At 45.3% G+C, this 27,724-nt stretch overlaps 1 protein-coding gene across 16 annotated transcripts in view; it reads right to left on the reverse strand.

The window, feature by feature from the left end:
- Positions 1 to 27,724, reverse strand: part of ATG5 (autophagy related 5) — a 144,487-nt gene that overhangs the window by 86,111 nt on the left and 30,652 nt on the right. For all 16 annotated transcript variants that reach the window (XM_024102451.3, XM_024102452.3, XM_024102453.3 and 13 more), the window contains one exon: positions 13,444 to 13,606. In XM_024102451.3, the coding sequence (XP_023958219.1) occupies positions 13,444 to 13,606 (163 nt within the window). The remainder of the gene's footprint in view (positions 1 to 13,443; positions 13,607 to 27,724) is intronic.

A 27,724-nucleotide genomic window follows, 5' to 3' on the forward strand; every position in this document is an offset into this window, starting at 1 on the left:
TGTCTAACCTGCTCATAAAAATTTCCAATGATGGAGATTTCACAACTTCCCTAGGCAATTTATTCCAGTACTTAACCACCCTGCCAGGTAGTTTTTCCTAATGTCCAACCTAAACCTGCCTTACTGCAATTTAAGACCATTGCTTCTTGTCCTATCCTCAGCAGTTAAGAACAATAATTTTTATCCCTCCTCCTTGTAACAACCTTTTATGTCCTTGAAAACTGTTATGTCCTCTCTCAATCTTCTCTTTTCCAGACTAAACAAACCCAATTTTTTGAATCTTCCCTCATAGGTCACGTTTTCTAGACCTTAAATCATTTTTGTTGCTCTTCTCTGGACCTTCTCCCATTTGTCCACATCTTTCCTGAAATATGGCACCCAGAACTGGACACAATACTCCAGCTGAGGCCTAATCAGCATGGAGTAGAGCGGAAGAATTATTTCTCATGTCTTGCTTACAACATTCCTGCTAATACATCCCAGAACTATGTTCGTGTTTTTTTTTGTTTTTGTTTTTTGCAACAGTGTTACACTGTTGACTCATATTTAGCTTGTGGTCCACTCTGACCCCCAGATCTCTTTCCGCAGTACTCCTTCCTAAGCAGTCATTTCCCATTTTGTATGTGTGCAACTGATTGTTCCCTCCTAAGTGGAGTACTTTGCATTTGTTCTTATTGAATTTTATCCTATTTACTTCAGACCATTTCTCCAGTTTGTCCAGATCATTTTGAATTATAATTCTATCCTCCAAAGCACTTGCAACCCCTCCCAGTTTGGTATTGGCCGCAAACTTTATAAGTGTACTCTTTATGCCATTATCTAAATCATTGATGAAGATATTGAACAGAACCGGACACAGAACTGATCCCTGTGGGACCCCACTAATTATGCCCTTCCATCATGACACTGAACCACTGATAACTACTCTCTGGGACGATTTTCCAAACAGTTATGCATCCACCTTATAGTAGCTCCATCTAGGTTGCATTTCCCTACTTCGTTTATGAGCAGGTCATGCGAGACAGTATCAAAAGCTTTGCTAAAGTCAAGATATATGGTACCACATGTACCGCTTCCCCCCTATCCACAAGGCATGTCACCCTGTCAAAGAAAGCTATCAGGTTGGTCTGACACGATTTGTTCTTGACAAATCCATGCTGACTGTTACTTATCACCTTATCTTCTAGATGTTTGGAAATTGATTGCTTTATTATTTGCTCCATTAAACTTCTGGGTACAGAAGTTAAGTTGACTGGCCTGTAATTCCCCAGGTTGTCCTTATTTCCCTTTTTATAAATTGGCACTATATTTGCCCTTTTCCAGTCTTCTGGAATCTCTCCTCTCTTCCATGACTTTTTAAAGATAATTGCTAATGGCTCAAATAATTCCTCAGTCAGCTCCTTGAATATTCTAGGATGCATTTCATCAGGCCTGGTGACTTGAAGACTTGTCTAGTCTAGAAGACATCTAACTTGTCTAAGTAATTTTTAACTTGTTCATTCCCTATTTTAGCCTCTGATCCTACCTCATTTTCACTGGCATTCACTATGTTAGATGTCCAATTACCACCAACCTTCTTGCTGAAAACCAAAACAAAGCTATCACTAAGCACTTCTGCTATTTCCACATTTTTGGTTATTGTTTTTTTCTCCTCATTGAGTAATGGGCCTACCTGTCCTTGGTCTTCCTCTTGCTTCTAATGTATTTATAGAATGTTTTCTTGTTACCCTTTATGTCTCTAACTAGTTTGATCTCATTTTGTGCCTTGGCCTAATTTTGTCCCTACTTACTTGAGGTTTTTTACCCACGAAAGCTTATGCCCAAATAAATCTGTTAGTCTTTAAGGTGCCACCAGACTCCTTGTTATTTTTGTACATACTTGTGTTATTTGTTTATATTCATCCTTTGTAATTTGACCTAGTTTCCACTATTTGCAGGACTCTGAGTTGTAGATCATTGAATATTTCCTAATTAAGCCAACGTGATCTCTTGCCATACTTGCTATCTTTCCTACACAGCGGGACAGTTTGCTCTGGTGCCCTTAATAATGTCTCTCTGAAAAACTGCCAACTGTCTTCAATTGTTTCTCCCCTTAGACTTGCTTCCCATGGGATCTTACCTACCAACTCCCTGAGTTTGCTAAAGTCTGACTTCTTGAAATCCATTGTCTTTATTTTGCTGTTCTCCCTCCTACCATTCCTTAGAATCATCAACTCTACCCTTTCATGATCACTTTCACCCAAGCTGCCTTCCACTTTGAAATTCTCAACCAGTTCCTCCCTATTTGTCAAAAACAAACCTAGAACAGCCTCTCCCTTAGTAACTTTCTCCACCTACTGAAATAAAAAATTGTCTTCAATACATTCCAAGAACTTGTTGGAAAATCTGTAACCTGCTGTATTATTTTCCCAACAGATGTCTGAGTAGTTCAAGTCCCCCATCACTAAGTCCTGTATTTTGGATGATTTTGTTAGTGTTTAAAAAAACCTCATCCACCTCTTCTTCCTGGTTAGGTGGTCTGTAGTAGACCCCTAACATGACATCACCCTGTTTTTACCCCTTTTATCCTTACCTAGAGACTTTCAACAAATCTGTCTCCTATTTCCATCTCAGCCTCAGTCCAAGTGTATACGTTTTTCATACATAAGGCAACACCTCCTCCCTTTTTTCCTCAGCTATCCTTCCTGAGCAAGCTGTACCCTTCTATACCAATATTCTAGTCATGCTTATTATCCCACCAAGTCTCTGTGATCCCAACTATGTCAAAGTTGTGTTTATTTACTAGCATTTTGAGTTATTCCTGCTTATTCCCCATACTTCTCGCATTACTATATAGACATCTAAGATACCGATTTGATTCCCTCCCTCCCCTAGTTCTGTCTTGTCTCTTCCTTATCCCTGCTATAACTGCCCCTGCTCCCCCCAAATTCTAAACCTTCTCCCGGGTCTCCATATTTTTGACTTACCTGTGGGCTTTGGTCACCTGCCCCCTTCAAACCTAATTTAAAGCTCCCCTCACTAGGTTAGCCAGTCTGTTTCCAAATATGCTCTTCCCCTTCCTTGATAGGTGGAGGCCGTCTCTGCTTAGCAGTCCTCCTTCCTGGAACAGCATACCATGGTCAAGGAAGCTGAAGCCCTCTTGGCAACACCATCCTCACAGCCACGCATTCACCTCGAGGATGCATCTGTCTCTGCTTGGGCCGATACCCTTGACCGGAAGGATGAAAGAGAACACCACCTGCGCTCCCAACTCCTTCACCCTTACTCCCAGAGCCCTGTAGTCACTTCTGATCTGCTGAGGGTCATACCTCGCAGTATCACTAGTGTCCACATGGATGAGTAACATGGGGTCAGAGGGCTTGATGATCCTTGACAATCCCACTGTAACGTCTCTGATACAGGCCCCTGGCAGGCAGCATACCTCCTGGGATGCCATGTCAGGACGACAGATGGGTGCCTCCATCCCCCTCAGAAGAGGGTCACAAACCACTACTACCCTATGTTTCCTCCTGGGAGTGGTGACTTCAATCTTCCCAGCATTGGGGTTACATGGCTTCTCCGCTTCCACCTTTGGGGGTGATTCCTCATTGCTCATTGCCAGGGCAGCCTAACAGTTTTTCATCACCATGGTGGATGGGTTCAGAGCAGGTGTGGAGCACTGCCTGCTGCCAGAAGTAACCATCAGCCAGTGTCCTCCCTGAGACAGAGCTATATCCTCTCCCAGATGGTGTGACAGCAGTCCTCTGTAGCTGGATAGCTTCTTCAGCCTTGCATGTCTCCAGATGAATATTCTCAAGGAATTCCTCATGGCCATGGATGCTCCTCAGCCTAGCCACCTCCTCCTGTAGCTCTCCCACCTGCTTCCTGAGAGATTCCACCAGCAGGCACCTTTCACAGTGGATGGTCCCCCCAGCCTGGCTTTCTGAGAGTGAGAAATGCAGGCCACAGTCTCTGCAAATCCACACCAGGATCTGGGTAGAGGCATCCATGGTTGTCTGACTGGATAGAGATGCAGGTGGAGGAGACAGGAGCAGCGCTGGCACTGACAATGCAGCCCTTCCTAACCATAGCGATTATATACCCTCCCACAAACTCCCCTTGGTTGCTTACCCTCTAGTTTTTAAGGCCTTCTCTCTACGTCAGCCCTACCCCCTTGTTAATCACACAAGGGGGAGGGTGATCACAAGGCTGACTGAGGCGAATCAAAGATGATCAAAGTTGAACCAGGGAACAAAGGCTCAAACAGTCTGACCCTGTAACTGAAATAATCTGAAAGAGAAAGAAAAACTACAAACAGCCAAACTCACTCACTCACCACAAGGTTAGTACTTGCACCTTGTTCGTTCAGCAGGAGGATCTCCTTCTCCCCTTCTCAAACTCCCTTGTTTGCAGACCCCTGTTTGCTAGTTCCCAATGAAGATGATCAGAAAAATTTACTTAAAAATTTATTGAATTTAAGTTTATGGCTTTCCTTTTCAACTGAATCAGAAAATCCTATCTTTAACAAAATGGATCTATGAGAAGCACCATTTCCGTAAAAATCTCAGAGTCAAACTCTAGAAGGACACAACACATGCTGTAAGTGGTCAAATGCATTCCATAATGTGGAACCAGCTATGCATCAATGGTAATTAGCCACAGACTAATCAACATTCAGGAACATTTTAAACAGTAGACTGTAATGGTGAGGTATGTGCTAGAGTGAACACTTGGACAGGCGGGTTCTTGAAGGTAGAAAAGGGAAAGAGCACCACATCTCACCTTGGGCCCACTATGAGCTCTGACAAAATCTTCAGCCAGGACTATCTGTAGTGTCTCTTCCTCCCCTTGAGTCTTATTGCCATGTCTGGGACAGACCAACTGATTTTAGGTGCAGGGAGGGAACAGAAGACGCCAAGGCTGAAGGAAAGATGGCGTAAGTATATGGTGCTATAAGCACCAGAGGGCTATTCTGAATTTGATTTAGAGATGACAGAATGCTTCTATTTTCCATCACCAATCTGGTTCCACTTTCTGATGGGAGAGAATAGTCTGAGCATAGCGTTCTGAATACTCTGAAGCATAAAGATTTAGGAAGATAAGGAAGGGAGAATGCAGGAACCAAGAAAAGAAGCCCTTAAGGAATGAATAAGGACTTCACAAGAAACAGGGTCAAAGTGAGGAGAAATTCTAATAAAACTCCTGAGACTGCAATAAGCATTATTTACAGACAAGAGAGATGTGAGAAAGAAACACCACGTTCAGCAGTGGTGGTGTAGCCAAAATTCTGAAAATATGCATTTGTTTCATGTTTTTTGTTTTATATTGGACACAAAAATAGCAAGTTAGAAAGGGAAAATAATAAACTAAAAAACAGTTTCCTTCTCAAATGCAACTTGCTATGACAGATGTATGTCTCCATTCCCTAAAAGCAAGGAAATAGCCTCGCCTTGTCCCAAGTTTACCCAAATTCCTACCAACAGAGAAAAATACTATTGAAATTTTGACAGAGCTCTGGGGGCTGGATGATGAGAAGAAAAAGATGGTTTAATGATTAAAGAACCTATTACCCTATCATTCACTTGTCCTCATACAGAACCCCTGACAATTTTCCAAATAAATATTATCTGCTTTACTAATTTAAAACAGACAACTTTTGTTTAGGTTACAAAACCCCATTTGAGATTAGGGTGATCTGTTCCTCATTGTCAAAATGTGCTGGTCAACTGTGACTTTATAACATAATTTACAACTAAATATATTGTAGGAGCACGGCTAATAAGTGTCTCTACCAGTAGGATAATGTATATTAATCTTTTGTTGAGCTCTGTGTGTCATGTCTATTCAGCACAATTCAATCCTGAAGTGCTACCTCAATGCAAGATCCTAGCTATTCATTATTTTACAATGCCTTAAGAATGTATCTCAAAATATTTTACACACGACCCAGAGGGGTAAACAAAACAGTAGGATAGGGTTGAGAATGTAAGGACGTAAAAGAGTAGTATACAGTAGTTTTTTAAATAAAAGTAATCTCTTAGCTGTCCAACTTCTTGTAAGCATTGCAATAGAAAGGGGTATTAAAGATGATTTATGGGGAATATTTTTAGGCAAAAAATGTGCCTTTTATCTTCTACAATATACAAAAAGAAGGCCTTACATGTTTTTTGAAAAAAGCTTCTGCTGCTTATTTTCTACTTCAAGTATCAGAAACAAAGTCTGGTCTTCACTGGTTTTGCTTGAGGAACCCATGAACATTTCAGAGCATGTATCTTATGAGTAAGGCTACGTGTCTGTCATGGAGGTCATGGCTTCTGTGACTTTCTGTGATCTCCATGACTTCTGCAGCAGCTGGCACAGCTGGCTCCAGGCTGCCCGAGCAGCCCCTGGGCCAGCCGGGCCAGCTGCTCCTGGGGCAGTCTCGGGCCACCATGCCCCTCCCCGCCAGCAGCAGCAGTAGTTTGGTTGTGGGAGGGAGCCCAGGGCTGGGGCAGGAAGTTGGGGTGGGAGACGGCGCTTACCTCGGGGGGACTCCCTGGAAGCAGCCAGTATGTCCCTACAGCTCCTAGGTGGAGGAGCCAGGGGGCTCTACTGCCCTCGCAGCTCCCATTGGCTGCAGTTCCCAGCCAATGGGAGCTGTGGAGCCAGCACTTGTGGCTGGGGCAGTGTGCAGAGCCTCCCTGGCTTTCCCACCCCCTAGGGACATACCGGCTGCTCCCGGGGACCCAGGTAGGGAGCCTGCCAGCCCCGTCAACCCTCCCCACCCCCAGCACCGGGGGGGTCCCGGACCGCGTGCTGCCCCGCCAGATCACCCGTAGTGCCCCCAGACTACCCACAGCTCCCAGGTCCAAGTTTTAGTTAGGGGAATATAGTAAAAATCATGGACAGGTCACGGGTCATGAATTTTTGTTTACAGCCCATGACCTGTCCATGACTTTTACTAAAAATACCCGTGACTAAAACATAGCCTTACTTGTGAGCTCTCACATCAAATGAAAAGCAGGTGTGCTGAATCTTTAACCAAGACTCCCTTTAACACTTACAACTTCTGTTACTAATAGTTTTTGATAAAGTTTTGAACAGTTCAATTAAAAATAATTTCCCTCTTAAGTTGTTCAGCTTTCACTTTCTTGACTCTGTGACATTATTTCAATAGAGACAAGACCTGAATTTCTAATGTAAAAAGCAAGCCGAAAAAACTATTAAGTCAATCCCTTCCCACACCAAAAAAACCCAACAACCTGTCAGGCCTCCTTGATCCATCATAATGATGGAACAATAAAGTGACTCAGAGGCAAGGACAGTAATAAGAAATGTCCCTGTAATTAGAAATATAGATACAGCTTTGTCATCAAAACACTCTCATGGATCTCTTATTCAGCTTTTCCTCTTTGCCCCCACAAAGTTTCTCTCCTCTGTCCTGCTTACCTTCCCCCCCTGCATCCGGACTAGTATGACGCACACATATATCCCAAGGGAGCCAATCCTCTAGGTGAGAAACACCAACTTAGAAATAGGCCTTTAATGATGTTGAAAGAATAAATGAGATCACCACAGGTGCATGGGCAGAGACCTGACCTCTTCCCTGATTTGGTGACTGATCGGTAGGCCAACCAAAGGGACTGAAGAATGATATGACACCAGGTCAGGCAACCCTAACACAAGATTTGCCATAAATCCACTATTACTGCTCATCCCTTAAGGGACACTAGGGCTGCTGAGAGTGTTGCTGGAAAGTTACCCATGCAACCAGACAAGGCAACTGCAGTTCAGTTAGAAAGACCGACCAAAACTAATTTATAATATTTGTAATATTGATCGTCCCTTCTGACATCAGAAAATTATGCAAACTTGCTATTTACAAAAAAATCACGTTTAATGTCTTAAGCCATCCACTAAGTTTGATACAGAGTTGCTTATGATAGCAATACTTTAAAAATGTAACTATCATTGTTTTTGTTAAAGATATGAAGAAAATTACTTTAAGTTTCATAGAAAAACAATCTGCAGATGTGTATCATAAGGTATGAAGCAGTTATCACAAATGCTACTTTCTTTTCTTTTTTGTGGTCATAAACTTTGTTTCAGAGAGAGGTTTAAAATCATTACATCTAAAACGAAAGCCTATAAAAACATACTGAAAGGTACAGCATGTCTTAAAAAGAGTTTTCTTAGTTTCACAAGCTTTTCTTATTTCTCTTTTACGGAGAGCTCAGACATTAAAATTAGCATTTGAAAGTATTCAAAAGCTTGTTAAACTTCTCATTTAGATGTCAGGTTTCCCAGGTGCTGTTTCTCACGAAATACAATGAAACCTGTACAAAACCAACCTTACTAGGCAAACTCCTGTCTTAAGACCATCATTCCCAAACATACGTAGTACAATTCTGGTTCACTATAACTGATAAACACCAACTTTAGGTTTATCCATTAAAGATACATGCAGTTACAATGAAACCTAACTTATGTTACACTTATAACTGAGCTAGATATTTCTAAATACATATTCTAACAAGTAGCTAGCAAGCTTTATTTTAGCTAAGATGACATTTTGCAACTGATTTTTTTAAACCACTATAACAATAGTAGAATCTATAACTAGCGCCGTCATAAACAGTCCCAGCACTTAACTGGACCTATTGCTAGAGAATAAATTCAATTAAGAGGGTACTAAAACAAACTTTCACTTGTATAATATGATCATTTGATTCCTCTAGACCAATGTAATAGTAGAATGTGCCAAGAGAAGTTATAATAGGCTCATTTGCTCCTCAATTCATTCTTTATAGTAATCAAAAAATTATAGAAGTGTAGAACTGAAAGGGACCTGAAGAGTTCATTTTAGTCCATTCCCTAGGGCTGAGGCAGGACTTGGTATTATCTAGACTGCCCTTGAGAGGTGTTTGTCTAACCTGTTCTTTAAACCCTCCAATGATGGGGATTCCACAACTTTCCTTGGTAACCTATTCCAATATTTAACTACCTTTATAGTTACAAATTTTTCCTAATATCTAATCTGAATCTCCCTAGCTGCAAACTAAGCATACTACATCTTGTCCTAACTTCAGTGCATACAGAGAACAACTGATCACCAAATTATGCCTTAAGGTATCCTTACAGGATTCTGTAGGACCTGAATACAATCATCGTATGTCAAATGAGGGACCTTCACTCATATTATTTCCTTTCTCTAATATGCCTGATATACCTTAATATTCACTTGGTAATTGTGTAAATAGTTCACTGTACTTTTTAATAAAGCTAGTCATGAAATAAGAGCAAATAACTACCAACACAAGGCATTACTATGAGCATTTGAGTGCTGGGAGAACAATACAAATGACAAGTTTCCATTTCCAAAGAATGTTGAGAGTCCAGAAAACATTATGAAAGGTTTCAGAGTAGCAGCCGTGTTAGTCTGTATCCGCAAAAAGAAGAACAGGAGGACTTGTGGCACCTTAGAGACTAACAAATTTATTAGAGCATAAGCTTTCGTGGACTACAGCCCACTTCTTCGGATGCATATAGAATGGAACATATATTGAGAGACAGACCTGTCTCTTGGGAGACAGACCTGTCCTCGCTTACAGACAACCCCCCAACCTAAAGCAAATACTCACCAGCAACCACACATCACTGAACAAAACCACTAACCCAGGAACCTATCCTTGTAACAAACCCCGATGTCAACTCTGTCCACATATCTATTCCAGTGACATCATCATAGGACCTAATCACATCAGCCATACCATCAGGGGCTCGTTCACCTGCACATCTACCAATGTGATATATGCCATCATGTGCCAGCAATGCCCCTCTGCCATGTACATTGGCCAAACCGGACAGTCTCTACGCAAAAGAATTAATGGACACAATCTGACATCAGGAATCAAAATACTCAAAAACCAGTGGGAGAACACTTTAACCTGTCTGGTCATTCAGTGACAGACCTGCGGGTGGCTATATTACAACAGAAAAACTTCAAAAACAGACTCCAACGAGAAACTGCTGAGCTAGAATTGATATGCAAACTAGACACAATCAACTCCGGTTTGAATAAGGACTGGGAATGGCTGAGCCATTACAGACATTGAATCTGTCTCCCCTTGTTAGTATTCTCACACTTGTTATCTAACTGTCTGTCTGTACTAGGCTAGCTTGATTATCACTTCAAAAGTTTTTTTTCTCTTAATTAATTGGCCTCTCAGAGGTGGTAAGACAACTCCCACCTGTTTATGCTCTCTGTATGTGTCAATATATGTTCCATTCTATATGCATCCGAAGAAGTGGGCTGTAGTCCACGAAAGCTTATGCTCTAATAAATTTGTTAGTCTCTAAGGTGCCACAAGTCCTCCTGTTCTTCTTTTTGCAGAAAACATTAGCGGTCTCAAAACAAGAAACAGTTATATAGGCAGAGTGTTCTACTCCATTTCTCTTGAATACAGTTGTTTATGATACAGATGATGCTGTTCTTTTGTTTAATGGATATGGGTATAGCAAACCATTTTCTCAACATACAACTTCTGAAAATATACATTCTTACTGATTTACAAGACAATCTGCCCTCTTAAAATACTTTACTTTTAGGAGTAATACAGTTTTCAGCTAGCTAAAATTCTGTATTTACTGTTAATATGAAAAATATATCACTCACCCAATTAGCTGGATTTACACTAAAATGGATGTTCACAACTAATCAGAATACATTTTTTCTTTTTTTAAACTGACCCAAACTTTAAAGCTATTTCCCACTAATTACAGGATGCAAATCTACGGAATTTTATTAACTGCATCCCTCAGAATTCCACCACCACATGTCAAACTATCATGACTCATTGATCTTCCCACTGTCCCTTATAGGACCCAAAACATCATTTGGTCGCCAGGGAAGACATCATCCGTACTAACAGTATTTTGGGCTAACAAACTCAGAGGTTAGTTATCTTGCAAGCCAGAAGCTACTTCAAATGGCCAGAATAACTCAATCATTTAGACTGAGACATTAATCAGGAAAAAAAAACCCACAAATTCAGGCTGACATTTTATACATTAAATCTTAAGTAATTTCCTGACTTTATTGGTTCTCAAGCTTAATATGCAGTTTTACAGTAAAAGCTTTTTTAACCAGCATGCTGGGGAAATGGGGGGTGCCGGTAAATTAAAAATGCCAGTTAACTCAGAGGGAGGGGTTTGAAGTGCAGTGGCGGGGGATGTGTGCGGGGCTGGGGCATGGGAGGGGCTGCGGGGCACAGACTCTGGGAGGGAGTTTGGGTCCAGGAGGGGGCTTGGGGCATGGGTAGGGGCTCGGGGTGCCGGATTGGGGGGGGGGGGGCACTCACCTCCGGCAGCTCCCCGCAAGCGGCTCTCCATCCTGCTGCTTCTAGTGGTGGAGGCACGGCCAAGCGGCTCTGCAAGCAGGCACACTGCCTCCGTCTGCAGGCACCTCTGTCTGCAGCTCCCATTGGCCATGGTTCCCAGCCAAGGGGCTGGGAGCCGCAGACTCAGCGCTCAGGGAGGTGGGACGGAGGCAGCATGCCTGCAGAGCCGCCTGGCCATGCCTCTGCCAGCAACAGTAGGGACAGGGAGCTGCTTGCAGGAAGCCACCAGAAGTGAGCCGCGCCTGCCTCCCTCCCCCGCCATCTGGCACCCCGAGCCCTTCACATGCCCCAACCTCCTGCCCTCTCCCGGACCCAAACTCCCTCCCAGAATGCGCCCCGCAGCTCCTCCCACGCCCCAGCCCCGCACCAACCGCATTATAAATCGGTCTGTCAGCAGTGCAGATCAGAAATGCCGGTTTATAGAGTTTGCCGGTTGAAGTGCCAGATAAAAGCTTTTACTGTACTTGGTTTACATTCAAGAGTTTTCCTTGTGTTTCTCAAGTTAATATGCATTTTGGCATGCTTTACATATTCAGATGTAATGTATGATGTTTTATACCTTAAACTAATTAAATTTACGTATTTGAAGGGTTTTACTGTTGGGGGAATTCTGCACCACTGCACATGCAGAATTTGCGCAAAAGTGAATGTAGTACACGCAGAATTTCCTTTTTCTCCTACAGAAATGGGCTGCAGAGCTGCTGGCCACCACTAGGGGCTGCTGGACTCAAGAGGAGCCCAGTTCGCAAGTAGAAGACACTGCAGGGAGGGTGGTGTGTGTTTCCAGGCAGCTACAGTTCTCAGCACACCCTGAAGGAAGGAGGCTGTGTGCAGGAAACTCCATACAAGCACAGGGCCCAGCATCAGGCTGTTTCTCCCTCTGGATCCCTGGGGTAGGGGTGTGGGTGTCTGAGCTGGGGGGGCATGCCTGGGTGCTGGGGAAGGAGGTGGTGCAAGTGTCTAGGCAGGGCGGCGGGGGCTCTGCAGCTGGGCTCGGGGGGGGGAGGGGTCCCATGGCTGGGCTGGGGGGGTTAGGGGATGCCAGTATCTTGGCTGGAGGAGGGAGGAGGCGTGGCTGGGCTCTGGGGGAGTAAGGGGTGTGGATGTCTGGGCTGGGGTAGATCCTGCAGCTGTGCTCTGGTGGGAAGGGGGATACAGGTGTCTGACACCCCCTGCTGAGCTCTGAGGGGGACGGGGCACAGAAAGAGGGGTTCCTTTAACTCTCTATTCCTCAGGGAATTTTTCTGTGTGTGTCTGTATTGTTACAGACATAGTTGCTGACAGGTATTTTGAAATAAGTTACCCAAATAATTGAAACTGGCGTGATTATATAGTGTTATTTAAAAAATAAAATATGCAGAATTTTAAAATATTGTATGCACAGCTTTTAATTTTTTGGTGCAGAATTCCCCCAGGAGTAATGGTTTATATCTTGTATAAGATTAACCAATGGCATCTTCTAGAAATCAGACAGACAAAAAGTTATGAAAATATATTTTGAAGCATTTACCACACAAGTACTGTAATCTGTTCTATTAATCTAGCCAGCAGTTAGTGAAATATCTACATCCTGTAAGAAATGCAGTTATAAAGGTGCTTAGCTGGCGGATCAACAATATTTCCCAATTTAAATTTGGGGTGGGAGAACGGACAAGATTATTCATATGCCAGAAATTGTAATGAAAGTTTACCTTTGTTGCCCCACCAATGATCTCAAACCATAAACCAGAGGAACCACATTTTTTTAGGGTTAGAGATAATTCATACTGAATACTAATTAAGACCTGGGCGTCTCCCAAGTTCAGACTAGCAGTTGCATCAAACTATATTAAATATGATGTGTTCTGTGATGTGAACTGAGTCACAACCCAGTTTATTTCTCAGAAGATCTCAAGCTAGACTTGCATCCTGGTACCAGAAGTGAAAAACAGTTGATTCGCCACTAAATTGCTTAGCCCTTTGATTAGACTACAGTGTGGAAAATGGCATTTTACATGACTCTGCTACAATAATTCAGATTTTGAAGAAAAACTTTTCTAACATCCTAATAAACTGAAATTTCTTTAATTTGACATGTTGTATTTACCATTCTGTAACCCCATCCAGAGCTGTTTATGATCCTTTTTCTGCATTTCATTGATGACTTGACTTTTGTGCTTTAAAGCATCTGCTTCCTTTACACAAGCCATGAAATGAGCTTCAATCACATCTTTAGAAGGACAGTGCAGTAGATCCTTTTCTGGGAAATTCTACAAAACAATTTTCAGAAGACAGACCAAAAGAAATAAGTATATTGTGCATCTCTTAGTAATAAACAAAAATATTTTTCAGCAAGCACAGAGACAAAGCAAATAGATCATTAACCCTCATCCAGTTTATATACTTCAGGTTTAGTCACAATACCTATTTGTGAATTAAGAGATTTAAGTTTTGAAAGAATGATTTGTAACTGAAGCATCATTCAGATTTCATGGCTTCACTTGTGGAAGGAAAAACATCCCGGTAATCAAATTGGAAGGTTTTCAATGCTTGCATAGTATTTGACACCTTTTAAGTGTTGGCATCATATGTTGGCCATTTCTCTGCAACAGTAGACAATACTGTAAGTTATCTCCTCCCAACAGCATCTTTCCTAATGGGCCGGTTTACCAGTTTCTTTCAGTCATTCATTTTTATTTCCTCCATGTGGGTATGTTGTACAAAATTTTCAACACACAGTATCAGATACTACATATACTATGACAAAATAGATAAGTAGGGCCCTACCAAATTCACGGTCATGAAAAACGTGTCACGGACCGTGAAATCTGGTCTCCCTCTGTGAAATCTGGTCTTTTGTGTGCCTTTACCCTATATTATACAGATTTCATGAGGGAGACCAGCATTTCTCAAATTGGGTGTCCTGACCAAAAAGGGAGCTGCGGGGAGGGGGTCGCAAGGTTATTTTAGGGGCATTCTGGTATTGCCACCCTTACTTCTGCGCTGCCTTCAGAGCTGGGCGGCCGGAGAGTGGCGGCTGCTTACTGAGAGCCCAGCTCTGCAGGCAACAGCGCAGAAGTAAGGGAGGCAATACCATATCATGCCATCCTTACTTCTGCACTGCTGCTGGCAGCGGCTCTGCCTTCAGAGCTGGGATCCCAGCCAGCAGCTGCCCCTCTCCAGCTGCCCAAGTCTGAAGGCAGTGCCAATGCCAGCAGCAGCACAGAAGTAAGGGTAGCAATACCGCAACCCTCTCCTACAATAACCTTGTGACACCCCCAACTCCTTTTTGGGTCAGGACCCCTACAATTACAACACTGTGAAATTTCAGATTTAAATAGCTGAAATAATGAAATTTATGATTTTTAAATCCATATAACCGTGAAATTGAACAAAATGGACCATGAATTTGGTAGGCCCCTATAGATAAGGCAACACCACCTGCAAGTACTTTCCCCTGAAAACAGTGCAAATCCTTACCAGCCTTATTTTTACTTGTTAGGGCTAAGATTTATTTATTAGTTAACTGGTTCTTTAATGATTTTCTATGGCTGAAGTTGGTGCACTGTACTCTTTCAAGCACTAAAAATGTAAGGTTTATTACTTTTAAAAAGACAGCAATTTTCAGGAATTATATCTTTCCTTTTTGTTAAATTATAGTGAAACCTTGTTTTTGCAAATAATAAATGTGTTGCACTTATTTAGCAAATCCAAAGATTAACAACTCTAGAATCAATTCACTTAATGTACTAGACATATAAACCTCTGGATGGTGATAAATTTCAAAATAGTTAAACTTTTTCCTTTCCCAAGAAGTATAGTGCCCCTGTTAATGGGCACCTAGTCCACTGATTAAAACTGAATTAAAGTGTGATGGTGATAACCAGGCCAATCAGGTATTTGTATTTCTAATAGAATCAAAGTTTGGTTGATCTCCTCTATGTTGGAATCAGCATAACAGTAAACACACTGGATACACAAGCCGATCCAGAGACAGGACAAATCCTTCCCCTTATGAGGGCCCTCAAGAAGAACCCAAAGCTTGATACTTCTGGAACTCCTGAGCACAATAAAAGTAAACTCTGATGATCTCCCCTATTGTTAATGAAAAGCCACAGAATTTCTTTCTGTGATGAGGGAGAAGGATAGAAATTTGGGAGATAAATGTCCTGATTAAGGTGAAAGAATTAAACAACATTAGTAGGACAGACTGGCAGGTACAAAAGGACTACCTTTTTCTTATGAAAAATCATGAATGGAAGATTACAAAAGAATGCCACAAGCTTTCTAATTCTTAGGGTCAAAGAGATGATCACTAAGGCAGCTAGCTTCCACGTCAGAATAAAAGGGACTAATAGAGGGATTCATATGAGTTAGAGCAAAACGGATCTTAAAACCAAGTTAAGGCGACAGGGAGGCACTGGAGCCTTGACTTGGACCCATCACTTTGAAGTCAGACCAGACCCTATAGTATGCTATGCTCATTATTTGTTCTAGGATGCAACAAGCTGTTGAAGACCTTATTGAAGAAATTCAAGTTCTTGAGGAATCTCTTCTCAGGAGCCACACAGAGACTCAGCATTTCAAAAATGGGGGAAACAGAAAAGGGTCCTGATAAAGAAGGGAACCGCCTAAAGGGAAGGCTGTTTCAAAGGCTTTGTGGAACACACAAGAAACCACTCCAGAGCTCTGAAGATCATGTGTCATCCCCCTTCAGGATGGGGAGAAGAAGTAACCTTCACCCTCAATAGACACAAAGTATCAAAATACACCTTTGGAGATGTTGATTTGAATGAACTGGGGTGATGACCTTTATCTGAATGAGATAAGAATTCACTAAATTCATGGATGATAGGTCCATCAATGGCTATTAGCCAAGATGGTCAGGGTTGCAACTCCCTGCTCTGGGAGACCCTGAGCCTCTCACTGTCAAATGCTGGGACTGGACAACAGGGGATGGAAAGCTGAAGATTATCCTGTTCTATTCCTTCCCTTTGAAGCATCTAGCATTGACCACTGCTGGAAGACAGGATACTGGGATATATGTTCCATTGGTCTGACCCAGTATGGCCATTCTTATGTTCTTATTTTAAGGGTCAATAATATTTTCCCTTCTTTTTATGAGTTTGTTGAATAGAAGGAAAAGACTGAAGTTCTATGAAATAGCTCTTCCTCATGACAAAGACCCAGACACTGGAAAAGGTCATGGCTCATTGGTCTAAGTCAGAAGCTCCCAAACTATTTTTGCTGCAACCAATGTTCCCTCTAATTTTTTACATCCATGTGTGAAATGAATTTTGTTATGTGCACCAATATGAAGACGATGTGTGGCGGGGGTGGAGCCAAGGAGTTCAGAGTGTGGGAGGGAGCTCAGGGCTGGGGCAGAGGGTTAGGGTGCGGTAGGGGAGTAAGGGATCTGAGGTGGGGCCGGGGATGAGAGGTTTGGGGTGCAAGCTGTCCCAGGGAGAGAGGACTTCCCCGAGGCCTCTCTCACTGCAGCAGCTTGGGGCTGGGGGAGAAGCGCCTCTCCCTGCCTGCACGGCGCTTGATAGCCCGCTGCATGGCTATGCAGCTTAGAGGGAACTTAGCTGCGCACTCCACTTTGGAGAGTTATCTCCCATGTGTGCCCCCCACTTCTAAAAAAACAGTATTTTTGCAGAAAACAGGAGAAATTTATTTTCTCAGCTAGCATAAAGAGGAGAGGAGTTTGTAATGTGTGGTGAGAGATGTGCAAAGGGGTGGGGAGGACGACTGCTCCAGGATGGATCCTCCTTGATATCATACATTTGACTAGCCCCTGTCATTCCCAACCTTAGGAGTCCACCCAGGAGTCTACTGGGAGGACAAGGGAGGTGTATCAGACCTCCCTCAGGCTAGGATTTTCAGACACCAGCCTCCCCTCTCCCCAATCTGACAAAAAAGGGGCCTGGGCCACAGGTCCCATCCCAGCCATCTCTCAGCAGCAGAAACCACCATGTCCCTGGATATCTACTGCTGGGCAAATGGAGGGCAGTGCTTAGCCCTGTCATGCCACAGCGCTGGAGACACCAATGACTCGGGAAAGCATTACAAAGCCTGGCCAAGCCCTTCACCTGAGTTCCTGCAAAAGGGGTGACCCGGAGCTGCTGCCTCCTCCTGACTGGGCCAAGCATGTCCCCAGGAACAGAAGTGCTTCCACACCTCCACATCCTACAGCAATGGGGGAGGGGCCACATGTGCCCTGTCGGGGGGGAGGGAAGGATATTATATTTCAAGTTCCCAAATAGTTCCACTGCCAGGAGGGTGTGTTGGGGGGGAGGGGGAGGGTACGGTTACTATCGCAATACCATACCATGCCATGCCATCTTTATTTCTGTGCCGCCCAGCTCTGAAGGCAGAGCCACCGCCAGCAGCAGTGGAGAAGTAAGCGTGGCAATACCATATCTTGCCACCCCTACTTCTGCGCTCCTGCAGAGTGCCAGCGCTACCTTCAGAGCTGGGCTCTCAGTCAGCAGCAGCTGCTCACCTGCCCAGCTCTGAAGGCAAGGAAAAAGGACGAGCAAGGAAAAATCACAGACATCTGTTCGTATTCTGAAAACCAACAGTTTAAGTAAAGGCAGTCTCCCACAAAGACGCAAGTGGAACCATAGAATAATAGGAACACTAGACTGGAAAGAGGTGGTCCTGTCCATCCCACCACATGGAGGGATGAGGGAAAAGAAGACGGTTGCTGCTAGACTTCCATTGTTTCTGGAACAGCATGGGTTTGGTGTCTGACTTCTGAAAGGAATGATGTTGGTATACAGGCCTTTGGGGTTAATAGCTGATTAAAAATCTACACCCGGAGAAATAAGGCTCATTCCTCTATATGAGGATAGACAGGATTTGAGACATCAAGAGGAGAGGGAAGGAAAAAAACGTAACTGTTGTTCTTCGAGATGTGTTGTTCATGTCCATTTCAATCAGGTGTGCATGCTCTGTATGCACGCCAGCTGGAAGATTTTTCCCTTAACAGCATCTGTAGGGTCAGCCTGGGCGTCCCCTGGAGTCGCGGCTTCATGGTGCCTAATGTAGAACCCTGCCGACCCACCACCCCCTTAGTTCCTTCTTGTCGGCTGCTCTGACAGAGGGGTAGGAGGGTGGGTATTGGAATGGACATGAACAACACATCTCGAAGAACAACAATTACGAGAAGGTGAGTAACCGTTTTTTCTTCTTCGAGTGCTTGTTCATGTCCATTCCAATTAGGTGACTCACAAGACTAAGTTCAGGAGGTGGGATCGGAGTTATCCGCTGATTGGAGCACTGCTTGTCCGAAAGCCGCTTCATCTCTGGCCTGCTGAGTGATCGCATAGTGTGTGGTGGAAGTGTGTATAGAGGACCATGTTGCTGCCCTGCAGATTTCCTGGGTGGGAACCCGCACCAGGAATGCTGCTGAGGAGGCCTGAGCCCTGGTGGAGTGCGTGGTGATAGATGGAGCCTTCACCAAGTCGTACTACTCCCAAATGCATTACATGGATCCACGACGAGATACGTTGTGATGAGACAGGGAGACCTATCATTCTGTCTGCCACCACCACGAATAACTGGATGGACTTTCGGAACAGCTTCGTTCTCTGATATAGAAGGCTAGCGCTCTGCGGACATCCAATGAGTGAAGCCTCTGCTCCCTGCCACTTGAATGTGGCTTAAGGTAGAAAACATGTAGGAAGATGTCCTGGTTGATGTGAAACTGGGAGACAACCTTTGGGAGAAAAGCCGGGTGAGGTTTGAGCTGAACCTTGTCCTTATGGAATACTGTCTACTGGGGCTCTGATGTAAGGACCCTGAGCTCTGACACTCTCCTAGCTGAGGTTATCGCCACCAGAAATGCCACCTTGCGTGAGAGATAAAGCAGGGAGCACGTCGCCAATGGCTCAAATGGTGGTCCTATAAATCTGGAAAGGAGCAGATTGAGGTCCCAAGCTGGGATAGGCTGTCATACTTGCAGGTATAGTCTGTCGAGACCGTTAAGGAAAAGGCTGATCACTGGATTCGCGAAGACTGAGCAGCCTTCTGCGCCCGGATGGAAGGCGGAGATGGCAGCCAAGTGAACCCTCATTGATGACATGGACAGTCCCTGTTGCTTAAGATGGAGGAGGTAGTCAGGTATAAATGGCACCGAGGCGAGTGTCGGAGACTGAAGATGCTGCTCCACCCAGACTGAGAATCTCTTCCACTTGGCAAGGTACGGCGCCCTTGTGGAAGGGCAAAGAGAACTTGTCTGACTTGATCAGAGCAGGAAAGCTCCACAGCGTTCAGCCATGGAGCTTCCACGCTGTGAGGTGGAGCGACTTGAGGTTCAGATGTCAGAGGCGGCCATGATCCTGCATTATTAGATCTGGGACGAATGGTAGGGTGACTGGAGTTGCCACAGACATTTCCAGAAGCGATGTGTACCAGTGCCGGCATGGCCAGGCAGGAGCTATCAATATCACCAGCGATCTTGAGGAGCACCTTGTGAACGAGAGGAACCGGTGGGAACGCATATAGGAGGCGGCCTCCCCATGGAAGTAGGAACACATCCACAATGGAGCCTGGGCTGTGACTCAGGAAGGAGCAGAATAGTTGACACTTCCTGTTGCGTTGCGTGGTGAACAGGTCTATTTGCGGAAAGCCCAGTGTTGGAAGATTGAGCTCACTATGTCCAGCCGGAGGGACCACTTGTGGTCGTGAAAAGACCTGCTGAGATGGTCTGCCAGCTCGTTCCGTATCCCAGGGAGGTATAATGCCTGCAAGTGTATCGAGTGCTTTACCTGGAAGTCCCACAGCTTGAGGGCTTCCAGGCACAGGGGAGAGGAGCCTGCACCCCCTTATTTGTTGATACAGAACACTGCCGTGGTGTTGTCCGTGAGGACTGATTCAGAGTCCATATATCAGAGAGATGTGTAAGTCTAGCACGCCAGGCGCACCACTCTCAGTTCTCTGACATTGATATGCAGAGCAAGGTCCAGAGGTCTTGTATCCTGAGGTCTCCCAAATGTGCCCCCCGTTCCAAAGCTGGAACATCTGTCACTAATGAGAGGGTTGGCTGGGGGCTGGTGAAGGGGACCCCTGCACATACTACCTGTGGGTTGAGCCACCACAGGAGGGAGTCTAGTATCGGACGAGGCAGGGTTATGATACTGTCCAAAGCATCCCGAACTGGTCGATATACTGATGCTAGCCATGACTGAAGTGGGCAAAGCCTGAGTCTGGCATACTGTACTATGTAGGTACAAGCTGCCATGTGTCCTAGAAACTTCAGGCAATTCTTTGCTGTAGTGGTGGGGAACTGCCTGTATGACCAAAATCTGGCCTCTGGGATGTATGCCCTGGCTCGAGAAGAGTCTAGCACTTCCCCTATAAACTCTATCCTCTGTACAGGGGACAGCATCGATTTCGCCTCATTTAGAAGGAGACCCAGTTCGTCGAACATCCTTCTTATGAGGCCGACCTGTGCCTCCACTTGAGATCCGGAGCAGCCCTTGATCAGCCAGTCATCAAGGTACAGGAACATCTATACCTGCTGTTTGTGCACGAACGCTGCCACGACTGCCATGCACTTGGTGAACTCCTGAGGTGCCGCTAACAGGCCAAATGGGAGGACAATAAACTGATAGTGGCTGTTGTTCATCACAAACCTGAGGTATTTTCTGTGGGGTGGAATTATTGCTATGTGAAAGTACGCGTCCTTCAAGTCGAGGGCGACATACCAGTCTCCTGGATCCAATGAGGGGATAAAGGAGGCCAAAGAGCCCATGCGGAACTTGAGTTTTCTGACGAACTTATTGAGTTCTCGCAGGTCCAGGATGGGCCTGAGGTCAACTTTGGCTTTCAGTATTAGGAAATACTGGGGGTAGATGCCCTTGCCCCTTTGCTCATGAGGAACCTCTTCCACTGCCCTGACGGAGAGGAGCGCGTGAACCTCCTGTATAAGGAGTTGCTCGTGAGAGGGGTCCCTGAAGAGGGACGGGGAGGGCTGGGGTGTGTGTGGAAGAGTGGGAAGGCACAGAATTGGATAGAATATCCCCTCTCTACCGTATGGAGCACCCAGTGGTCCGAGGTGATACGGGACCATACACAGTAGAAAGGGGATAGTTGGGACGAGAAGGTAAGTAGGGTTGGATCCAGTTCCAGCACTGGTGTACTGTCCTCCATCACACCCTCAAAAGGCTGGTCTGGGGCCAGGCGGTGGCTTGGGCTGGCCCGAGCCCTGGCCTGAGGAGGGGTGCTGCCTTCTTCTACCACTTCTATTCCTCCTACGAGGAGTGCCCTGGCAGTTCTGAGCTTGGTAGAACCTAGAGGGAGGCTGTGGCCAGAAATGTCTACGTTGAGTGGCAGGGGTATGGAGCTCCAAAGATCTGAGGTTGGCCCTTGAATCCTCTAGGAGGTCCCGGATGACTGGAAAAAGGCTAATGTAGTGCCCAACTTTAAAAAAGGGAAGAAGGAGGATCCAGGGAACTAAAGGCCAGTCAGCCTCACCTCAGTCCCTGGAAAAATCATGGAGCAGGTCCTCAAGGAATCAAATCTGAAGCACTTACAGGAGAGGAAAGTGATCAGGAACAGTCAGCATGGATTCACCAAGGGCAAGTCATGCCTGACTAACCTAATTGCCTTCTATGACGAGATAACTGGCTCTGTGGATGAGGGGAAAGCTGTGGATGTGTTATTCTTTGACTTTAGCAAAGCTTTTGATACTGTCTCCCACAGTATTCTTGCCAGCAAATTAAAGAAGTATGGGCTGGATGAATGGACTATAAGGTGGATAGAAAGCTGGCTAGATCGTCGGGCTCAACGGGTAGTGATCAATGGCTCCATGTCTAGTTGGCAGCCAGTATCAAGCCAAGTGCCCCAAGGGTCAGTCCTGGGGCCGGTTTTGTTCAATATCTTCATTAATGATCTGGAGGATGGCGTGGACTGCACCCCTCAGCAAGTTTGCAGATGACATGAAACTGGGAGGAGTGGTAGATATGCTGGAGGGCAGGGATAACATACAGAGGGACCTAGACAAATTAGAGGATTGGGCCAAAAGAAATCTGATGAGGTTCAACAAGGACAAGTGCAGAGTCCTGCACTTAGGATGGAAGAATCCCATGCACTGCTACAGACTAGGGACCGAATGGCTAGGCAGCAGTTCTGCAGAAAAGGACCTAGGGGTTACAGTGGACGAGAAGCTGGATGTGAGTCAACAGTGTGCCCTTGTTGCCAAGAAGGCTAACGGCATTTTGGGCTGTATAAGTAGGGGCATTGCCAGCAGATCGAGGGATGTGATCATTCCCCTCTATTTGACATTGGTGAGGCCTCATCTGGAGTACTGTGTCCAGTTTTGGGCCCCACACTACAAGGAGGATGTGGAAAAATTGGAAAGAGTCCTGCACAGGGCAACAAAAATGATTAGGGGGCTGGAGCACATGACTTATGAGGAGAGGCTAAGGGAACTGGGATTGTTTAGTCTGTGGAAGAGAAGAATGAGGTGGGATTTGATAGCTGCTTTCAACTACCTGAAAGGGGGTTCCAAAGAGGATGGATCTAGACTGTTCTCAGTGGTACCAGATGAGAGAACAAGGAGTAATGGTCTCAAGTTGCAGTGGGGGAAGTTTAGGTTGGATATTAGGAAAAACTTTTTCACTAGCAGGGTGGTGAAGCACTGGAATGGATTACGTAGGGAGGTGGTGGAATCTCCTTCCTTAGAGGTTTCTAAGGTCAGGCTTGACGAAGCCCTGGCTGGGATGATTTAATTGGGGATTGGTCCTGCTTTGAGCAGGGGGTTGGACTAGATGACCTTCTGAGGTCCCTTCCATCCCTGATATTCTTGGATTCTATGATTATCGGAAAAGAGGGCCAAACTCTCAAAGGGGAGGTCCTGGATTGTTTGTTGGACCTCATGGGGCAGACCAGAGACCTGCAACCAGCAACTCCTTCTCATTGCAATCCCTGTGGCCACTGTATATGAGGATGCATCTGTGGCGTCTAATGCCGCCTGTAGGGACGCTCTGGAGATCAGTTTTCCCTCCTTCACTAATGCCAACAACTCTACGCGAGAGTCCTGAGACAGCAGCTCCGCGAACTTGGCCATCGCAGTGCCGGTGTTGTGTGCGTATCTGCTCATGATGGCCTGTTGATTCAAAATGCAGAGCTGTAGTCCCCCAGTGGAATAGACCTTCCTGCCGAAAAGCTCTAGTTTTTTGGCATCCCTATTCTTAGGGGAGGGGCCCTGGTAGTCCTGGCGCTCTCGCTGATTGGCTGCATCAACCACCGGGTAGTCGGGGGGTGGGTGTATAAATGTTCATATCCCTTAGAGGGGACAAAATACCACTTCTCTTTCCTCTTGGCTGCAGGGTCAGAGATGTAGGGGTCTGCCATAAGGTTTTCGTCGTCTCTACAATCGTGCAATCGTCTTTATTAAGGGTAAGGCAATACGAGAGGGTCCAGAGGGTGCGAGGATATCGACAACTTGGTCAGATTCCTCCACCATCTACTCCGCCTGTATGCCCAGGTTCTGGGAAACACGACGTAAAAGTTGTTGGAGGACCAGGTTATCCTCCAGAGCTGGGGCCATCGACGTCCCAGCCACGACTTCATCGGGAGAGGATGAGGAGGAGAGGCTTGGCGCGGACGCTGCTCACTCCCTTCAGTGCCCTGTGGGTCTTGCAGCATGTGGTACTGCTGAGCCCCCAGGTCTGAAGCCAATGCCAACATCGTCAATGCCGATAGCACCGAGGATGTAGTGGTCAGTGGTGCTGCTGTCGGGGGGAGGGTCGGTGCTGGAGTTGCAGGAGACAACAGCGGTGTCAGCAGTGCTGCTGCTGGCAGTGCCTGCAGGGGGACAAAGGACGCTGAGGACACTGATGCAGACCTGGACTTTGAGCCTTGTATCTGTCCCTGGCTCTGGTGATACACCCAGGGTGTCCAAAAGGGCCACTGTGTCGAAGTTGCCACTGCGGAGGCCACGGTGCCAAACAGGGCTAGTGGTCGTGGCAGGATCTGGACCTCCTGGTCCTATTGGACCAATAGGATTCCGCCTCTGACTCAGAGGTCTCTGAGTAGGACCACCACAGAGGAGCAGTACTCTGGGCTGCCGGAGGGCAGTGCCGAGAGGTCGGGGATTGGTGCGCTCCTCCGCATGGGTGGCCATGTCAGGCAGAGGTGCACCGGACATGGGGATTGGCATGCCATCATCGCTGGTTTGCTGTTTGATTGCAACTGGGGCCGCGCAGTCACCAGCGACTTGTCTCTCCTCTGCGGGGAGGACAGCACCATGAGGCGAATGAGGTCGTTGGCTATCTCGAATGCCTCCGGTGTCGAGGGGAGCTGGAGGTGACCACCATGGCAATCCAGGGACCATTGAGGGTTCAGACTCAACTGTACCCCGGACAGGGCAGGAGTCAACGATACCCTGGAAGGCAGGAGAGTCAAGGTGGTCTGGCTTGAAATGTGTTTCTATGCCACAAGTCCCTTGGTCTTTGGACGGGGAGAGCAACCCCTATCCGGCCTTTTCTTCTTCTGTGGCACCAGGGACTGAGAACGGTGCCAGACAGAAGAAGGTTGCTTATGGGTGGAGCCGTGGTGGTGCCAGGAGTCCTTAGGGTCCTTCCTCGGCACTGGCTCGCGCACGATCAGCACCGGAGCACCGCGGACCGACGAGCAAGTGCTCGGCGTGGGTTCTGCAGACCCCAGGTCAGATTGCGGTCGGAGTGCCACTTCCATTAGCAGGATTTTCAGCCTTTAATCCTGGTCTTTAAGGATCCTAGGGTGAAATCCCTTGCAGATCCTGCATTTGTCCTTCTGATGGCTCTCCCCGAAGCACCATAGCTAGGAAGAGTGTGGGTCACTCTTCGGCATAAACTTGCCACAATCCTCACAGAGTTGGAACCCTGGGGAATGGGGCATATCCCAGAAGCGGGAAAAACGTTGTGGGGGGGGGGGGGGAACCCCCCAAGAAATTCTAAAAACTATAACCACTAACTATAACTAACAAACTAACAATTTTAAACTATGAAAACTGAAGTGGACGCTGCCGAAAGCTCTTGCAATGCAAGAGTGACAGTTGTTCCAGCTAGCCGTCACCGGCGGTAAGAAGGAACTAAGGGGGTGGCGGGTCAGCAGGACCCTCTATTAGGTGGCATGAAGGTGCGACTACAGGGGTTGCCCAGGCCAACCCTACAGATGCTGCTAAAGGAAAAAATCTTCCAGCTGGCGTGCACACACCTGACTGGAATGGACATGAACAAGCACTCGAAGAACAACAAAATTTTCTCTTTGGAAACCTACTCCAAAGGAAAGTCTAGAATATCTGTAAAAGCTTATGCAGAGCTGTAAGCCTGGACTTGAGAAAAAATCCTCCTGAACGCCTCTCCTCTCCCTCCTCCCCGCCAACACATCTAAACTCTGGTCTACACTTAAAATTTAGATTGACCTAGCTATGTCACTCAGGGGGGTGAAACATTCACACTCCTGAGCACTGTAGTTAAACTGATCCAATCCACGGTATAGACACAGCTAGATCGACAGAAGAATTCTGTCCTGGAAAAGAGGACAGAGGCATTAGGGGAGAAACATACCATCTCCAGCATCTTAACAAAATGTTGCACTGCCATTGTCTTTTTTGGATTTACCTACCTTCACAAAAAAACAGGAATCTCCAACTTGGCCCTCAACCAGTGAGATTTAAGGGTCTGAACAAGATGGGACAAGTAATTTCACTGTTTGGGGATACCCATTTAGACCTTCTATAGACATGTGGAAGGAAACACAGAGTTACATTGTATGCCAGAGTCCAGTTTACCCAGAATTTAATCTGGGAGGAAGTTTAAGAGGACAAAATCACATTTGACTGTCAGTCTTGCAAAAAGGTCCCAGGAGACCACCAAAGAGGGCAAGGAGCCTTGTAGTGATCAGGGTGCAACTTCTGTAAGTAACTTCCTAGGAGTGAATCTATAAGGACCTCTGGGAAAGAAGGGGAAGGAAGATGCCTAAACTCTGTTAAATCAGGCAATGGTCCCTGTCTTCAAAGTTTTTCCTGCAGCTAGAAAAAGAGGCCTTGGGGACAGCTACAATCTCTAGTCTCAAATGACATTGAGAAACACCATATGCTAGGGTCCACACAGGTGAAAAATCAAGTCACAGAAATTTTTTAAAAAATATTTTGCATGTCTTCACTGACCTGGCTATTCAGGATGTACTTAGATTTATTTTTAATCATTGTTAAGAACCTTTTGTACGTAAGTTCTGGTTTTTGTGCTCGTTTTTATAAAGATAACTGGGGCAATTGTAACCAAATTGTCAGTCAGCCTCTGATGATACAATTCTGAAAGTTGCTGGAGCAGTAAGTAATAGTTCCAAGAAACATTTTAATTCAGAATGTAAGGTTTTCTGTTCAGTAGAGTTCTCTTGACATTCAGTATCTTTACTGTAACAGACATCACCAAGTTTTATTTACACCAATGGAATTACCGTACATAATTTACAATACTTAGCCAAAAAACAGTACTGTGTCTTCCTTACAACCAGCAACATCAAGTTACTATTTCTATGAAATCGTTCCAGAAACATATCAGCTAACAAGTTTCACCCAGTCTGGTTTCATACTCTGTTCCACCTAAATATATCTGTCAATTCTATTTTACATAACACCTGTTAACATGTGAACAGTCCCCCACAGAGACTGAAAAATTACTTACTATAAAATCACACTGATAACATGGTCTAAGGGAAAAAAAACAGTTCATCCACTAACATAACACAACTAGAGTGAAATGAATAACAGACTGCAAGACCATTCCCTATCAAATTATTACTTCTGTGAAATTTTATTGAACCCATATTTCTAATACATACAATCTTTAAACTTACTAATGAAGCTAAAGATTTATTTTAATCTGGTAGTAGAGTTCTCTCAAGATAATACAATCCACATATACACACTCACATCGCTTTATAGCAAGCTATTTTACTCTACTGCTTCAATTACAGCCTAGGACTGTTGAGGGAGTCAACAAGCATGTGGACAAGGGTGATCCAGTGGATAAAGTGTACTTAGATTTTCAGAAAGCCATTGACAAGATCCCTCACCAAAGGCTCTTAAGCAAAGTAAGCTGTCATGGGATAAGAGGGAAGGTTCTCTCATGGATCAGTATCTGATTAAAAGATACGAAACGAAGGATAGGAATAAATGGTCAGTTTTCAGACTGAGGAGAGGTAAATAGCGGTGTCCCCCAGGGGTCTGTACTGAGACCAGTACGGTTCAATATATTCATAAATGATCTGGAAAAAGGGATAACTGGTGAGGCGGCAAAATTTGCAGATGACACAAAACTATTCAAGATAGGTGAAGTCCAAAGAAGACTGTGAAGAGTTACAAAGGGATCTCACAAAACTTGGCAACAAAA

Source organism: Chrysemys picta, chromosome 3 (genome assembly GCF_011386835.1).
Source record: "Chrysemys picta bellii isolate R12L10 chromosome 3, ASM1138683v2, whole genome shotgun sequence".
NCBI classification, from domain to species: domain Eukaryota; kingdom Metazoa; phylum Chordata; order Testudines; family Emydidae; genus Chrysemys; species Chrysemys picta.